This window comes from Anser anser, assembly GCF_964211835.1.
Source record: "Anser anser genome assembly, chromosome: 1".
Lineage (NCBI taxonomy): Eukaryota > Metazoa > Chordata > Aves > Anseriformes > Anatidae > Anser > Anser anser.
Genome location: NC_139720.1, coordinates 157019375 through 157038833, shown reverse-complemented (window position 1 = coordinate 157038833; position 19459 = coordinate 157019375). Strand labels below are relative to the sequence as shown.

Genomic DNA, 19459 nt, shown 5'->3' with positions numbered 1-19459 from the left:
TTAAGCTGCAAGTCTGGAATACTTTTGACACCCATGAACAGCCCAAACATGAGCAAAAGAAAGAACTCAGTCTGTTTCACATTCTACACCATTCTAAACCTTGAATAACCAAGGTTTTCCAAACCTTATAAAACTGCCAGTGTAAGTTTAAAATGCTTGTACTCCAAGAGACACAGAACACAAAGGCAGATACATGACTTTAACAAAAATAATAGAGAAACATTTTTCCACATTTCCACAATGATTTTCCAAATAATTTTTCTATTTCTCCGCATATATGAGATACACGTCTACCTTTTTATGTTCTCGAAGAAAGCCTGTTGATAGTTAAAATGACAAGAATAAGTTGGTTTCCAGACAAGGAAAATATTTCTGCTAATCATTCTACAATAAATTAATGCTATATACTTCTAATACGTCGTTTCCATGTAAAGCAAATGCAAATGTATCATGTTGACACAAGGCAGCAAAATCTAACTATGTAGACAAGTAACAAATTTAAAAAATGATTTCTTGTGAAAGACACTAACATTAATTATGGATGTAAAGGCTTGAGAGGTGTCAGATTCCTCTGCAATGTAATTGAACATTCTCCAAAGAGCTATTCCAGCATCTTCATTTCCATCAATTTCTTCTTTTGTATTTAAAACAAAAACAAATCCAATTCTATAAAGAAACAGAAAAAGATCATACATTTTAAAACAATATCAATTTCATACACATTCGAGAACTGACCTAAAAGAACAAGATGTTTTCACTCAAGTAATCTGTCCAGCATGTAGCCATAAACAATTTCTGTGTCTAGGTGGTGTTGTCATGACTCTGTGTGGTGATGCTCAGGACACCTGCTATGCAGTCTTCATCAGATCTCCCAGACTATGCTTAGGCTACTGAAAACGTACCGGGTTTGGATATGCCTTTTGTTCCATTTAAATCTGACAGTAATTAGGATTTCTGTGAGTCATTAAGATTTACTCATGACCTTTTTTCTCCTTGTTTGTCTGCAAGTTATGACATTCTTTATGTTCCTGCCATCACCATCTCAGTGGCTTGACTCTTTGGCGTAGGAAAAGGACAAGAGAGATCCTTCTGTTGAGGATCTCTGGGACTGCCAAATTGACCTGGACCGGAAAACACTAAGCCGTTTTCTGACAGGGAAAGAAAGAGAGTAGACAAGCTCCATCTTGCAAGCCACTTCACAAAAAAATAGGTAAGGAGGAGAAAGAGTAGAGAAATTTCAAGGGCAAATTTTCCGGTCTCAAGTGATGTAGCATGTGTACAGCCATAGTTAGATCATTTAGATTCCCAAAAAGGAGAAATATATGAACACAGTGGCCTGCATTAAAAGGTGAATAGGAAGGTGGATTCTGTCAGTCACCTGGGAGTTTGTGAGTGCAAAGCCATCAGACTCCTCCTAAGTATTTGCAAACCTTTCACTGTCTGGTATCAATACTTTTTATTAGAAGAACAGACACCCCCAACCCACCCCCTGCACTCCAACATTAAGCCTGCATGTGTAATGGGAGTGAAGAATGGGAAGAAGAAGACTGTCCTGGTTTTGGCTGTGGTAGAGTTAATTTTCTTTGTATAGGTTCGCTCTTTTGGATTTTTGATGAAAATACCTGAGATAACACACCGATATTTTAGTTATTTTGAAGCAGTGCTTGCACAGAGCCAAGGACTTTTCAGCTTCTCGTGGTGCCCTGCCAGCGAGGAGGCTGGGGATGCACCGGGAGCTGGGAGGGGACACAGCCAGGACAGCTGGCCTGAACAGGCCAAAGGGATGTCCCATACTGTGCGGCGTCACTCTCAGCAATAGGAGCTGGGGTAAAGAAGGAGGCAGGTGAACATTTAGAGTGATGGTGTTTGTCTTCCAAGAAACTGTTACTTGTGATGAGCCCTGCTTTCCTGGAAGTGGCTGAGCATCTGCCTGCCAGTGGGAAGGATTGAATGAATTCCTGATTCTGCCTGGCTTGCATGTGCAGCTTTTGCTTTACCTAGTAAGCTGTCCTTATCTCAACCCATGAATACTTGCACTTTCACCTTTCTGATTCTCTCTTCTACCCCAGTGTGGGGAGAGTGGTGGCTGTGTGGTGCTGAGCTGTCTGCCAGGGTTAAACCAAAACAATGACCAAAATCATATATTTTTAAGAATCAGAAATTTAGATAGAGATTTTATGTACATATTCTGCTGCTTTTACAGCTCAGATCCACCTTGTGCAGTTTCCCAGAACACAGCCTTCAATCATCCTGAATAGCTAATGCTATTCACACTGGATCTGCAGAAAAATCCTCTACTAGTAGCTATCACTTCTCCCAAGACAAAACCAACAGTGCCCCAGAAAAACTGCTCCATGAAAAATCCTCTGGAAGCGGCTGTTCAGCTCTGTTCTCTTCTGTATTTACTTTTTAGCAAATGTACAGGTATGCATGCCTCTGGCCGACAACTGCAACCAAGACTGCTCAATGTGCTGCCTGGCTTACGCAACTGCAGCCGTTTAGGAAACACAGCTGGATAAATTGCTGCCTATCCCTGACTACACAAATAGCAGCGCTGGATGATGTTCTAAACACGGAGATTGGTAAAGAGCTGGAAAATCATGCCAGCTATCAAAAAGAGGCGAATTGGAACAGAGGAATCACAAAGGAGTTTCTAAAGGAGTAGCGCACAGACTCAAAGCTGGCTTCTGCTTATGCATTTTGGAATTTCATTCATCTCTGTACATTTTGGGATTATTTCCATATAGCATATAGCTTCATCATAGCTGCTACAAGCACATGAGAGATCTACTGATCTCATGGTACCTGAGAGCTGCTAGAACATGAGAATCTGCAATACTGGGTCCAAATTTCAGAAGACCTCTATATTTATAAGCAATAATTCAACAACTTTCACGATTTAGGAAGCCAGGTTTTCATTCAAATAGCCACCGCACAGCGGGTATTTTGAAACTAACAATAATAAACGTGTTATGTCAGTGTAATACTGTTTAGGTGAAACTTCAGGTCATAATTAGGACTGCATCAGATCACAAGAACAAAGGGAAGTAAGAAATACAGCACATTTTCTAAAAAGATATAAATAATGATTAGTGCATAAAGATGCATCATGTTCTACAATAAACTGCTTCTTCCATTTTTTACATCCATCGTTACTATAAACAACTTTTCTGAAACCTTGTGTCATCTGGGAATAGGAGAAACAGTCAACAAAACAAAACGTTATAGAACTGTATAGACCCCATGGTTTGCCCACATCTTCAGTAGTGTGTACAGGGCTGTTGCTCTCATCTCAGAGAAGTTATGTCAAAACTAAGGTAGTTCAGGGAAAGACACCTAAGACAACAAAAGAACCTTTAGAACAACTTCCAAATAAGAAATAACTAGTAACCTAGGGAAAGAAACGACTGTCAGAGAATATCATAGACCTGTTTAAGATCATAAATGGCATCTAGAGAATGGGAGAAACTGTTGAGTCTTTCCCAGTTATAAAAACTATGGGAGCAGTAAATGAAGCTATTGGAAGTCTGGCTCAAAACAAAGAAACAAAATAGTTCTTCATGCACCCATAGGTCAAATGTGAAAATGCTTGGCAAAGATACTGTGGGTTGTAAAATTTACACAAATTCAAGGAGAAAGCAGAAAAGTTTATGGAAGAGAAACAGATTATTGTTGCCAAATAGGTAGAAACCGAATCTGAGTCTGAAATCCTTTGATCTCCAAATGTCTGAAGGCTATGAAAATACTCAAGCAAAGTACGTAGTTTATATGTTCTTTTTATCCTACCTAGGTAGCTTCTTTAAGCCTGTTGCAGACATACTGACCTAAATGGACCTTTAGTCTGACTCTTTGGCTGCTCTTATACTGTTATTTATCAGAAAATGCACAGATAACTAATATCTATTCTCCTTTACTTTTTTTGTCACTGAATAATAATAATAATAGCAAAAGAACAATAAGAAATGCAAAAAATTTTAAAGGAAACTCAAAATTAAAAATACTGCAATTTACTGGGGGAAACAGAAAGCCATTTCATGGGAAGATTTTAATTATTTAACATGGAGTTCATCTTGCTGAACGGTGGATCTAGTTCGGGCACTCTTCTCTTTTATAACCTGTAAGACACTGCAGAACAATTCATTTTCTCATAAAGTAGGTATCTTGGAACAACTGGATTCTTCTTCACAAGTGTCTCTTTCTCTCAAGTGACTGCTAGTTCAGACTCACATGACTAATTTCTAGAAATTCAAAACTTGGTGAGGTTAATCTCACTTTAATCTTTAAAGAGTTTTTTAACAACAACATTCAGTAAAGCAAAAAAAAAAAAAACAAAACAAAAACCTCAAATCGTGTTTTACTATTTGTCTGCCGGCTTACAGAATATTTTGTTTATAATGCAACTTCACATAGGCATCCAGTGGGACTATTTGAGAAGGTAACTTTTTATCAGAATTTTACAGTTTATTTTCCACTCAATCAGGTATGCTATCCTTTACAACCTACTTGCTTAAGAATACTTAATACTCTAGCAAGCTTAACACAAGTGGCTAAAAATATGGCTTATTAGAATGTTGTTGCATTGAACTTCCTCTGAACTCATTTCTTCGCTTAGCAGAATAAAAGATGACAAAGAAAAAAGGAAAGCAGCTTTCTTTTAAGACTTTCCTTCAATACTTTCAGGTTTTCCTTACCGAAGCGGTACATTATGATGATAGAATAATTCTGCCAATGTCATATAATCATCTGTATCTTCTTGGACTGGGTCAACAAAAAGAACCTAATAAGAGAAAATATATTATAGAGACAATATTTTGTCTTTATGCCTATTTCTGAGCTGTACACCCCAACTGTTTTCATTTTCCTAGAACATTCATTGTAAGAAAACATGAATAGTATGAATGAAAAAACCTTCAGAATTAATGGATTTGGACCAAATATCGAGCAACAGGATTTAACTGTTTATTAAACTTCAAACCAACAACAACCTCTCCTTTGAAAGACTGTGCCACTATTCTATTTATTTTAATTGAAGTTATCTAATTAAAAAAGATCTAGTGCTAATTTTTCTATTACTACTTGCAACTAAGTCCCTACTGTCAAGAAAACCAAACTAAAAGAAGTAAACAGAATATGTTGACATAAAACTGTATTTAAAAAATGGAGCACTGGGAAATAATTCTTTCCTGTCTCACATATCCTTGTATACACTGTCTCACTTGCTGTAGCTTGAAGTGCAAAATCAGATCTTTCAGGCATGCACAGAATCCAAAACTGTGATTTGTCTGCATGGGTAGATTATACTTAGGCAGATTTAATTATGACATTGGTACCTTATTTATTCAGCTTTGCATTCAAGTCCCTTTAGAACGGATCACAATTTTGTTAGAGTAGCTGAAATGCAGCAGAATAATTTTAAAATTTGGAACACTCCCTCCCCCTCAGATTATAGTTAAATGATATGTTGTCGATTTCTATAATAAAGCTGCTATATAAATCTATACCAATATTTAACTTTGAATACATATGCAATCTACTTCATATTACACACACCTTTTGCTTCATTGCAAGCATGCATATTTTAGTTATATATTGCTTGTATCTTGGTTGTCTTTTTATACATTGAACTTCATTCAACTGCTTTTTGTAATTATTTTAATTTAAAACAGTAATAGCTGCTTCCTTAACTTACTGAGTGATACGGAATACTACATATAGAGGAAAAATGAGACTACAAGACATTCATAATTAGTATGCTTTCTGTACCTCAGCTCACCACCTCTAAAACAAGAACAGTTACCATGACCTTCACTCAGTAGTTTTCTATGAAGAAAATTCACTAATAATTGTAAGTCATCTATATGCAGCAAGGAAGGGAACAGGAAAGCTCCTGGCAAAACAAGTCAGATATCGTATAGTATAAAAGAAGGAAAGCCATTAACAAAATGGGGAGTTAAAAAATGAAATACCGAGTATTTGTTCAATCAGTGAGCAGAAACTTTTCTTTGCGGTGCACACGGCAAACAACCTCTGGAAAACCAGTTTATGTTGTCATGCAGGTCAAAGTATTACAGTAATGCACAAGGAAGCTGACATAGCTGTACCATTAGAGCTTCCCGACATTCCCCAGAATAATATTCATTTTGAGCTATTTTAAAGGAAATTATATTTTATATTTTTCCTAGATAAGCACTCACTGGACACTAGCATTCATCAAAAAATATAAATTAACTCAGTGGTGCTTTATTCATCATGTAGAAGTAGCTCATGATTTCTTTTCCTCTTTACTCAGAAAAATAAAATGTTTGCATTCCTCTGTCAAACTGTAACAATACTGCCTTCTGAATGTCATTTACAACATTTTCTTGTCAGAGAGGTTAACGAGTGTTATCATGTTATCCACTGAATCAGAAGAATTTCAACATATTTTCCTTATAGGGCTGAAATAACTTTCTTCCTGTATTCTTCAGTGCTAATCCCATGCATTCTTTTCATCTCCTGAACTATATACCAAGGCAGTAGAAGCAGACCTTTCATTATTTTGCATCTCCAACTGTATTCTTCAGTGATATATAAAAGCATTCTAATTGCTTGAGAAGGAAACCTAAGCCAGTGGTGAATCTTCCATGAAAACGGCAACATTTTCTAAAATAGTCTTAAAGTGAAGCACACATTCCTCCTTTCCTCCAGAAGTTGGTAGCCTGTTGATGCACCATTTCAATCTTTGTCTTTTGTCTCTGAATCCTAATAGTGGTGTTACTTCACCAATCATAATTGTAACTCTATGAAGGATTTCAATAAACTAAGAGGCTAATTTATAATACAGTCAGTTGCCTGGCATAAACTCAAATTAACAGCTTGCTTGCAAAGCCTGAAAACCAAGAAATAAAGCTGGAATTAAAATACTGCTTTTTATGGAAGCATCTACAATAAAGAATTACTCAATTAACTGATCTCAGTTTGACATTCACAAGTTAACTGTCCTGAGATATCAATCAGCTGTAAAAATAGTTTCTTGTTGTTATAAGGAATATTCAGCTGTTACAGTCAACAGCTTTCTGAACTCTAGTTTCAGGGTCTTCCCTTATGCCCCTTCACTTACACATTTTGAAGAATGTAATTTGATAATGTAGTACTGGAAATTTCCATTGTCTTTGTCTACTATTATCCTTCCATTACATGGCCAAATACACAGAACAATGTACCGATGTATGTATATTTACATCATGACTAGAAAATAGTCCAGTTTACCAAGAAACTCTTTGTGTAGAATGTAAAATTTAACATTAATTATAATTCTGGGAACATTTTATAGAAATAAACCACTTCACCAAAAATCTGCTACACTCAAAAGACTGAAACAACAGTTCTAGAAATGAGACTAATAATCACATGTGACTTACTAAACAAAACGATTCTCACTGCTGTTGGTAGACCCACAAAGAAAACATAAACCCATAACCAACAGTGAATACAGAATGTGTATTTTTCAATGGACTGTCTGTGCACATATTGATACATACATTATGCAAAAAAAAATTATATAAACTTACCAAATTATATAAATTGCGTCTGATCTGCTGTATAACTCCAGGAAATGTAGGTTTTAGCAGTTCTTGATAGCTTGCAGGCCATGTGCTATAGCTGTAGTCTTTTTCTATGTCATTAATCCACTACAATAAAAAAGCCAACCATTTAAAAAAACCACGTTAACTAGTGGATAAACTATGTATGTATAAATAAAGCTATTTTAAAACACAGAGAAAGCCTGGAAACAGGAAAAAAGTTTTATTTCTTTTTTAATTAGTAACAGAAAATAGCTTCTAAAATTAATATTTTTTTTCTTTTCAGTCACTATGTTCATTTTTTTTTCAGCACATAACAGAACTAATTATGAAAGGAAAAGGAAAAAGGCTTTTGTGTTCTGTATCAGAATGTGAATAAAAGCATTTTTTCAAGTGTGGAAAGTACTTTCACAATACAAAGATTAGAACAACTTACCACACAGATACGTGTGTAACATAGCATAACCATCTTGAAAGACATACAATATTTATCTATCAGCTGCAGCAGCACTTAAGATATATCAGAATAACTAAGTAATTAATACATGGTCAATTACAGTCATTTTTTATGTGTTTTTTAAAAATACAATTTTATAAGTTTTACTTTTTTCTTTTTCTTTCATATTAATATTTATCACTGTGTGCTATTCTTACACTGTTTTCTGTGCAAGCTATCTATAATTGGCAAACAGGAGAGAGATACATGCTTCTTGCTGGTGAAGAAAATCAGTCTCATAGTGCCTTTTCCATTTGCATATAACCTTTGTTTTGAAAACTAAGAACTTTGAAAAACAAGGAAAAAAAGCAGAGTCATTGGACAATGGAAAACAAGATGTGTAAGTTCTCCACAATTCACTTATCCTACTTTTAAAGTACATTCAGCAGTCTTGCATAATACAAGCTAGATCACTCTCTCTGTCCAGGCCATGGGAGACATGGAGCGAGTCCAGCGAAGAGCTATTAAAATGATCAAGGGACTGAAGCATCTCTCATATGAGGACAGGCTGAGGGAGCTGGGATTGTTCAGCGTGGAGAAGAGGAGGCTCAGGGGTTTCTGATCACCATCTGTAAGTTTCTGAAGGGAGGATGTCAGAAGATGGGGCCAGACTCTCCTCAGTGGTACCCAGCAATAGGACAAGAGGCAATGGGCACAAACTGAAACACAGGAGGTTCCATCCGAACATGAGGATAAACTTCTTTACTGTGAGGGTGACTAAGCACTGGAACAGGTTGCCCAGATAGGCTGAACAGTCTCCTTCACTGGAGATATTCAAAAGCTGCCTGGACACAATCCTGTGCAACGTGCTCTCTGGGACCCTGCTTGAGCCAGAAGTTTGGACTAGATGATCTCCGGGGGTGCCTTCCAACCTCAACTATTCTGTGATTATGAGTCCTGCGTCCAGTTCTGGGCTCCCTGGTACAAAAAAGACAGGGATCTCCTGGAAAGAGTCCAGTGGAGGGCCACAAAGATGATACGGGGCCTGGAGCATCTTCCCTATGAGGAAAGGCTGAGAGACCTGGGTCTGTTCAGCCTGGAGAAAAGAAGACCGAGAGGGGATCTCATCAACGTGTATAAATACCTGAGGTGTGTGAGACAGAGGGATTTGGCCAACCTCTTTTCAGTGGTTTGTGAGGATAGGACAAGGGGGAATGGCCACAAAATGGATCACAGGAAGTTCCGCACCAACATGCAAAAGAACTTCACGGTGAGGGTGACGGAGCACTGGAACAGGCTGCCCAGGGAGGCTGTGGAGTCTCCCTCTCTGGAGATATTCAAGGCCCATCTGGAGGCCTACCTGGGCAACCTGCTGTAGGGAACCTGCTTTGGCAGGGGGGATGGACCCTATCATCTCTTGAGGTCCCTTCCAACCCCCTACAATTCTGTGATTCTGTGATTAGTTGCTTCAAAGTCAAATTCTACAACTATGATTTGCAACTACTCTTAGACACATTCTTCTTTTCTTTTAAACATCCTACACCTTAAAATTTTAGTAAGATATATGCTAGAGAAAATTATTCCTAAAACACTCTGAAGGAATACCACCCTCCAAAGTATCTTACGCTGCTTATTGAAACATTATTATGCCTCTTATTTCAACTATACTCCATATACTACATTATTAAACTGTCTCATACATAGAGTTAACAAATATGCAATATTTAAAAAATAAATGTTTAAATACTCACTATTATCGAAGAATGGCGAATGTCTAGTGCATAACTGTCATCTGCTGGATGTATATGCAATCTCATAAACTTACTCAGGGTCTCCTCTTTGATTCCAAGTTCATGAAGGCCATGCATTACTTTTCCATCCACTTTAAGAGTCTCTAAGATACTTTTTCAAGAAAACAAAATGTCTGTGAAATCTTGTCATGGCATAACAAGGAAAAAATTTCAAAGACTGTTAAGGTAAAGATTACTTTTAGTATTAAAAATCATTCTTATTTTCTCCTACAGTCAAATGTCTAAAATAAAATATACTCATAACACTACAAGTATTTATCTTCAACATATTTCAAAACAGGATTCTAACAGATTGTGCAACTTTGGTTTATTCACATTTATTTTACATGAAGGAATATCCACCATCTTTAAAAAGATGTGGCAGGACAGCAGAGGGGAATGCTGCTTGTTGCATTGTTCTGGCTGAGGAAGGAATCCAAGAAGAGTGTAGATAAACAGGCAGCAAGTGATGGAGACACACACAAACCCTATGTCTGTATTATAGCAGAACATTGAGAACAGCAGGGAGGAAGCACATAGCTACACCTCTAAGATCATGTGAAGAAAGCTATTTCCAAGATGCCCGAACAGGACTCTGCAATATCTGTTACAATCTGAAAATTCAATATAACAATGGAAACAAGCCTGAAGTACTTGCCTGTTAGAACACAATAGATTTTACAAACATCTTTATTTCTATTTTGCTTCATTCTCTATTTCAAAAAGTTTCTTCTAAATCATATTGAAATTAAATTTAGCATTATCATTTTAAAGTACCTATCAATATTTGCAACATTATCAAAAAAGATGCAACTGACCTCATCTCAAAACTCTGAGAAAAACATGAAGTAAAAAAACCAAACAAACACAAAACTATTATCTCTAGGACCAAAAAAGTCTAAGGATCTTCATCGAAGGATAAAAGAAGACATGGAATAGAAAAATAAAAAATAAAAACGGTAGACTGACAAATCAAGAACATAAAAAACTTCAGCCTTAGCATCAACAGACTTATTGACAGGTTGCATGCCACCAACATGATTCTGAAGTAGTCATGTCTGTCTTGTTGTTCACAACATGCAAAGGAATGGAAAATGTCCACAATTTTTATGAGTTCTTGCAAAGAAGAGGCAAATCACAGGCAATATAATTATACTGTATTAACAGAAACTGGAAAAAAAAGTTTTCTTCTAGAAAAAAGCATATTAGAACACAATAACAGAATTCATTAGAAAAGGTGACCAGGCACAGACTCACTAACATGCCTAAAATTATCCAACGTATCTTTAAACTAAATTTAATGCCTGTATTTTTTTTGTAATTCTTATGAAATAAAGATGAGAGAGCACTTAATTTACTTCTTCTGAAGTGTTCTTCCCACCTTTGTATACACACGTTGGATTCCTTCCATTTCAAAATTAATTTTACATGGTAAGATATAAAATTGTAAGTAAATTACAGAACACATATTCCAAGAAAAAAATACTGGTTTCAGCTACTTCTGCAATTTTCATATACAAAGCAAAAAGACTGTAAAGCAATATTTTCTCTATTGGAATACTTCCTGGCCCCCAAAATGCAACAGATTTAATTATCTATCACCATAAGCACAACTGCAGTATTATTAGTGATTCTGTAATTTTCAAGCCAAACATATCCTCTTACCTAAATGGATCATGAAAATCTAGATCAATATGAAGTCCATTTAGAAATAAACGTGCTTCTCCGGGTTGGATTCCAAGTGTTTCATGAAGATGCTTAAAAATAAAAAGCATTGCTAACTTATTTAGGTATATGTCAACACTAACATACACACACACACATACACAAAACTGTACGTAATCCTAGAAAACAGACACATCAAATCTCTTCAGCATAATTTCTTCTTTTATCTCAATGTTATTAGTAAAAATATTGAAAGCATACTTCTACCGGTGTTGTTTAATACACTGTCAATGAAAACAGTTGTATAAGCCCCCCCCGCTGTAGCCCAACCTACAGTGTTCCCACCTGTACAAAATATAGACGATGACACGTTCTCAATGTCCGTCAACAGAAAGTGAAAATACACACAAATACCAAACTATGGTTCATATTTTTTTGAAAAATTACCCCCAGAACGTTCCTCCTGCAAATCCATTAACGTCCAAACAAAAAGTAAATGGAGGCCCGACATGTCCTTCACACCTCCACTTCAAACTAGCTTTCTTAACATCTAAAAATCTTGCACAATTCCAAAAATGCGCAGTAGCAATTCTTCAGGGAAGGTAGAAAAGACAGACTAGAACCATACAATCTCATTTAACAAAGGGATCTTGAAAAGACCAGAGATCAGAAAGGGACAGCATATCCTTGCTTTGCAAAGAGAAAAAACACAATAATCAAACAAACACAAGATGAAGGTAGTATTTAGTGAGTAAGGACTGCCTTATCATTTTTTCTCAGAGAGCAGTGAGGCACCACACTGTTCAAACTATCGACAGTGGCTGAAGCAAGATACGTAACAGGAGCAACAACAGCAGTTTATTCCAACTAACACCATGAGGAGCTGTCAGATTTCCAGATCTGTCTTAATTCCCAACAGAGGACTGCAAAGCGTTGTAAGTATGCATGGAAAAAAAAATATAAAAAAAAGGGCTGAAATATTTTTTTTCTCATTTAACTCTCACTTATTGAACAAAACAGTGAACAAAAAACGCAATTTCAACAAAAGCACACTTTAAGCAAGCAACTCAGGCTGTGTATGTTACTTCGTTTCTGAGACTGCCCCTGAACAAATGAGAGAAAAATCAGGAAAATATTGAAAGCTGTAAAGCTTATGCAACCATTAAAACAAGACCGAGAAGTAGTAGCTGGCGTCTGACACATTTTTCCTAGCTTCACATAAAATTAAATACCCTCCCAAAGTCTCACTTTCACTCTGCACCAGGCAGAGATGCAAAGTCCTAGATAGACCTGAAATATTCCTGTAGTTAGCAAATCTAACTCTGACCACGATTTTAATACCACAGTTGTACCACAAAGTGCTGTGACTGCAGAAAATTCCCCATTAATACCACTTGACTCAAGGAGTGAACAGCAAACATAAGCAGGATTCCAGCCCCACAAAATCTTACCAGCATCTTTCAGGGCCCTTACTCAGATCCTGTGAGAAAAGCCGGGGAGTCAGAAAAAGCCCTGTCCCTGAAGCCCTGAAATCATCATTTAGGCTAAGAGATCTCGTACCGTGACTGAAAGCTTACTGGTCATCCCTATAAGCCCAGAGACTCAAATAAACAGAGATACTGATAAGATTGCAACTGGCTGATATAGGTCATACAAAAATGAATGCTAACTGAAACAAATGCAAGAACTAAGATGAAAGAATCAGCCAATAGGTATTGCAATGGGAGTCTACATGTTTCCAAATCCTTTGGTACTGTAGGAAAAGAACTGGGCTGATTCAGAGCTGAGACACATTACACATCTTTGATAACAGGCATTTGATTGTTCGGAAGTTCATCCGTTTGCCTTAACAACATTGATGAAAGCAGTATTTAGACACCCAAGACTAGAATTTAATGCTAATAATACTCACACAGTATTTCGTTGCTAAACTGTCAGCAAATTATTGCACTGGAAGTTTTGAGTTGTGTTTAATGAGATTTTCTTTTTTGTTTTACCCATAGCAGTTCTTTGTCTCTTTTTTAGTTGGATATCAACTCATTACATCTAAATCATCAGATGCCTTTCAACTTTTAATACCTTTATTTCCTCCCGTTACATTTCCTATTCAACTTTCATTATCTTGAGAGGGAATCATTCAGTTACACACAGCATGAGATCATATCTCTCCTGCTGCTAGATGGATGCGCCGCAGTTCAAGAATGCACATGCCCATTTATTGTGCTCTAGCAGTAGTGTTCAGGAAGTTTCCCTACTTTTATTCAACAGATTTTGGTTTTTATCTGTCTAAAGACCTGTAGGATGTAGTATACGAAACTTAAATTTAGGTGCCTAAGATCGTGTTATAGTTAATGCATTCAATCCAGTCTATGGAATCATGTCAGTGGTTCAGCTGACCAACCACAAAGATATCCAATGTCATTTGAGATACTGAAAGGTGTCAGGGTAAGGCTTCTGGACTGGAAAGTACAAATCAGGCAGAAGAGAATGGATGTCCACATGGCCACGTTCACCAGACCTGTGTGGCTATGACGGATACCCCGTGGCATCCCAGATGACTTCAGAAATCAGGTTTAGGCAGCTCAATTGCATCCCAAAAAAACACCACTAAGAGAGAAAAATTGTTTTTGATGTACATTGACTACTTCTTCATTGTTATAAGAGGAGTTTAGATACCTAGATGGATGTGCCTAAATGCAGGTATCTTCATTTCAATCCAGATCTTCGCTACTTTGCCTAGTCCTTATATTTAGTAATAATAGAGATTTTAATTCCTGATATACTTTTCATTTTTCTGTGTTTTGGAGTACAGTAGTTTTTGCTTAAGAAGTTCGGTTTTTTTTGTGTGTGTGTTTACAGAGCTTTAATTGAAACGACATTTTAAAGACTTCACCAAGCAACAAGAAAGAACCTGATTTTAACACTCATATACTCTAGAGAAACTATGATCATCAGAGCTGTTTTGCTTTATCCTGACTACAACCTTAACAACGAGATATAGGAAAATGCATTTCTCAGATGTATACAGAAAGCAATGAAGCAGGGTGCAGATATTGTATGGAAAAACTATGGCACTTCTCACTAGAGCAAGAAGGAAGATGTCTCCATAATGTTAAGCCCATTAAAAGATCTCTGCAAAATCACTGAAGTGCATCATCTTACCCAAGAATCAAACGTACCTAGTACACAAGAAAGCTGGAGGGCCCAGGAAGGTGATCTGCTGGGACATGTGATTGTATTCTCAATGCACCAATCCCACGTGCAACCATCTACTGACAAAACCACTATCATCTATTGACAGAACTGTTCGTGCAACACTTGAGTCTGTCACTATTTGTGCAGGAATAGTTTTGCATGGTGGAGACTTCCAACACATTAATATGAAATTTCATCTGCAGTGGAGGTGACAAGCTCCTTATGAGAAGACTGCATCAGTGGGCTTCACAGCACAACAGGGACATGGTTAATTTTCACTGTTTTGGAAGGTGGAAGAACCTAGAAAGGCATTCCCCTGGAAATACTAGTCTTGTCAAGACAAAGAAAAAGACCTGAATGGATACAAAGCAAAATTATACACAGAAATGTTGTAAAAATACAAGAGTTCCTTAAGTAAGAAATAAACCCCATAACAACAGTCTTAGCACCATACAAAAATACACGTTCTGACAAACGCATGAGTCACAGACTGAAAATCAGGAGAATGCTGCCTACTCAGAACTTAACCTGCATGTGCAATAATTCAGTTTTCTCAAAACCAGCTACAGGGGTTGCTCACTACACTTCCTCTTTGACAGGAAACAGCCACTTGTAGGAAGTCCTGCTACTTGAGCACAGAGATTGGCAACACGTCATGCCAACAGCAATGTCAACTAAAAACTGGGTAATAAATATTAATCTAAACAAAGATTAAGGACAATGCTATGGAAGCACTATTCAAGTCAAAGGCAACATTTACATGGTCTAGTGATATAGACACAAACAGGTCTTACAAGATTCATTTAAAAACACAACAATGCTGATCTTGGACCTGCCATTTTAGGAGACCAGTCCTAAAAGCACAGTGGCTAACATTTAACACTTAAGTTGAAACAACAAATTCAAACTATGAACTCAGACAGAAAATACATTTGTCAGGAAATCTCTACAGTGCAAAGTGACACTTTAGCATTGGCTAAAATGATCAGTCAAAAAATACAAGAGCAATGACTCTTCATGTGATACAAAGCACAAAGATGCAGTGCAGCAAGGATGAAAATATATCTATCTGCCATAGACGATGTTCAAAATACCTCGCACAAGAGTTGCATGCATGACTCCAGTAAAATGGAAAGCTCAAATCTAGCATGTCCTGACCACAACATAAACAGCATGCATACATTCAACACCAAGCTCTATAAAAGATTAACTGTTATCCTGCTTTCACAGTACACAATTTAAGACTGAACACAACAATCCAGAAAAATTGTTTGTCCCTGCCTAATTCTGTAAAGCAAAAAGAGGGAAAGAGAAAAGTACCAAGAACAGCAGAAAGTAAAACAAAACAAAACAAAACAAACAAACAGAAACCATTAACTACTTTGCTCTGAAAGAAACCACATGAAAGCTGCTGTACTAATACAAATCTCCAAACACAGCAATATGACAGTAACCGAAATGGGTACTGGAAGAAATAAAACAAACCTTCTGATTTTCTTCTATTTCATTTCGCATTTGCTTGTCTACTGGCACTCTGGTCAATGATCTGTAAAAATGAAATATTGGTATTACTCAACCACTGTATTTTTAAAACTGTATTAAACAATTTGAAACGTATTATTTTAATACAGTATCTAATGCACCGTAATTGACAATGCTATAAGACTTAGAGAGTAATGCATAGTGTCATAAATGTTTTATTTTCAAAACAAGTATCTTCTCTACTACTCTAGTAAACCTAAATTTCAAGTTTATGTCAAGTTTTGTTGAAGTAATATTATCAGCATTTATTTTTATTATATTTTTTACAACTCTCATTTTTTTCTCTTGCTTTTCTGGAAAACAGCATGTATATTACAAAAAATGAAGTTGTTTGAATATCTAAACTATTGCCTAAATAAACATTGTAATTGTATCTTTTAAGTTAATGTTAATAACTCTATGCTATTCAATCTTACAGCACAGGTGGCCAAAGACACAATTTGATGCTTTTGAAGTTAGCTTCCTTAGTCATTCTACCTTTTCAGAGATAATCCATTGATTTAACATTTTTTACTTTTCAAGAACATTGTAAAAAGACTATTTTGTCTATTTTACCTTCACCTGCCACAATGTACTGTATGCAAAGTTTGTAACTATTAGGCTTGGGTAAAATACACTCAGAGGCAAATTAGTTTCACCATGCTTTATGAAACCCCGAACTGTATTAACCTAAATCTGATCCCCCCAATAAATGCCAAAATAAATACTCTATTGTCCACATTTTTCTCCAAAGAAAAAAAGAGTATAATTGTATGTGTTTTAGCAAATCCATATGGGACAAAAAAAAATTGAAGTCATCTTAAACCTGGAAGTTAACTAAGCAAACTAAGAATTATCTACTAACTCAACTTCAAAAATTATGGTAGTAAAACAGTTATTTAGTAACATAGACATTCACTTCCCCCAAAAAACCAAAATGGCTTAGAATAGACCTTGCTAATAAATTTCACATAGTTTTCACAGTACGTCAGAAATAAGATGCAAAATCTGTTTACTTTAAACAAATATTCAGGTTTTCCAGGTTATCAAAGGGACTTGTTAAGTGCAAACAACATGATCTCCAAGCTTTGTTTATAAATATTACAAAACTCATCACAGCTTATCCTTCTCAATGTAAATACCTTTTTCCATCCACCCCCTGTACATATTATGGCAGGTTATTTTTGTCACTGTGAAGCACTGCACGCTTCCAGAGCATGCAATGAAATGGCAACAGAGGGTCAAGAAGGAGCTGTATTTAAACAAGCCCATACTTGGTGTATTTTCCTTAGCTCAAAATTGGCTCAAAATGGGAAAGCTGAAACTCAAACTGTGATCTCAGAGACAGCCCTACAAAACAGATCAAATATATTATTATCAGTAATCACTGGAGGACGAGCTTAATGACTTGCTTATAATTTTTATTTTGCTAAAGTCAACATAATTTTTAGTAGGGTCTGCAACTCTCAGAATCAGTGCTTCATCTGCATAAACCGATGATAAAAACTACAAAGATAAAAAGGAGAAACATAAAAGATGAATGTGAAAATAACAAAAAGCAGCAAGGACAAGACAAAGCTGGCCTAACATTTGCAAGGAAGTAAAATACCGGCCAGTGAAAGGTAAACTTTACTGCTAATTATTTTTTATAGCAAAAAAACCCCAATACATTTAAAAAACATTAACCAGCTCCTTGTCTTTATATGACAGTTCATGTTGCAGGATTCTTGCAAGATTTTAGGGAGAAAGCGTGTTAAGTGTAAGGGACAATATCATATCAAGAGGCAATGGGCACAAGCTGGAACACAGGAGGCTCCCGCTGGACATCAGGCAGCACTTCTGTGCTGTGCGGGTGATGGAGCACCGGCACATGTTATCCTGAGAGGTGGTGGAGATTTCCTTGGAGATCTTCAAAAGCCATCCGGACACAGTCCTGGGCAACCTGCTCTGGGTGGCCCTGACTGAGCAGGGGTTGGACCAGATGGCTTCCAGAGAACCTTTCCCACCTCAGTTACTCTGTCTTGGTCAGTCACCAAGAAGAACACCCTATGAACTTGAGGCAGCAAGTAGAAGTACTTGTGAAAGACATGTGTTTGCTTTGAGTTCAGTCATCTGTTCAGATCTTCACAAGGTTTTATGCATTGTTTTTCAAAATAGTCACTGATGAGGACTCACTATCCAGAAATGTTTAACCACCTGGTAGATGGATTCTAATGATCATTCTACATGTCATAGGAATGTTCTTGCACGACTCTTAAGATTGAAACATTTTCTATCAGATAATATATGCATCTTTATTCTTGTGTGGAAGAACACATAGCTATACAGTACTGCATATCAGGGAAGAAAAGGAAACCTTGCACATGTTCATAATGTTAACACATGAATTATGAATGAATACCAAAAAACTTAAGAGTATTGTAATTTTTAACTACTGCATTCTTACATAGCATATATTCATGACAACCATTTAGAACAAATCAAAACTGAAAAATATCTTATAAAATATTATCAAAATGTCAACATGAAATATATTAGTTGTTACAGTGTCTACATCTGATGACATTTTCTAAAATCCCCCTCAGACTAACCTTTTCAAATGAAAATACTATGACACAAAAATGTAGGTAATAAACTATGAAGTGAAAGAAACTCTCAGAGGAATGCTATATTAATTTGTTATGGTCTAAAGAATCCTTCAATTCTTAAGGAAGATATAATATTAAATTTTTATTTTCATAACTATAGTTCTAGATTTTGTACAGCATTTTCAAACCTAAATTTGCATTATGAAAAAACTGTTGCTTTCATATGTAAAAGTAAACAGTTCTAAAACAGTACTATTATAATACTCAGTTATCTATCTAAGGTGATTAAGCAGTATCTTTTCATCTCCTTTTTTATTTTTATTTTTTAACTAGTATTTTTGATTCTACAGGTTAAGTGTGATTAGATTACTGAGGAAATACATTTTGCATACCGTTTTTAGACAATGCCCCTTTGATTTAAAATTTTTGTGAATGCAGGCCTACTAACTTTTAAAATTATTTAAATATTTGTAATCTCTCATGTTAAAGATAACAGAAGAAATTATACAGAGCAGGAACTATAACTCCCCTTTTAGTAGTTTTAAAGTCTTCCTATACTTTTACCCAGAAAAACAAAAATAAAATATTTGAAGAATAGGTAAATTCTGCTCTAGTGCCACAAATACATGTCAGGAATTGGAGTAGGATGTAACAACTTAATGACTTTTGAAATCAGTGACTTAAATCTCACCTGGAATACTT

At 36.2% G+C, this 19459-nt stretch overlaps 1 protein-coding gene across 3 annotated transcripts in view; it reads right to left on the bottom strand.

Moving 5' to 3' along the window:
* Window positions 1-19459, bottom strand: part of UGGT2 (UDP-glucose glycoprotein glucosyltransferase 2) — a 95318-nt gene that overhangs the window by 50356 nt on the left and 25503 nt on the right. For all 3 annotated transcript variants that reach the window (XM_083800436.1, XM_083800434.1, XM_083800435.1), the window contains 6 exons: window positions 16134-16194; window positions 11454-11545; window positions 9750-9900; window positions 7551-7670; window positions 4692-4777; window positions 531-666 (listed from right to left, as the gene is read on the bottom strand). In XM_083800436.1, coding sequence (XP_083656562.1) covers window positions 531-666; window positions 4692-4777; window positions 7551-7670; window positions 9750-9900; window positions 11454-11545; window positions 16134-16194 — 646 coding nt within the window. The remainder of the gene's footprint in view (window positions 1-530; window positions 667-4691; window positions 4778-7550; window positions 7671-9749; window positions 9901-11453; window positions 11546-16133; window positions 16195-19459) is intronic.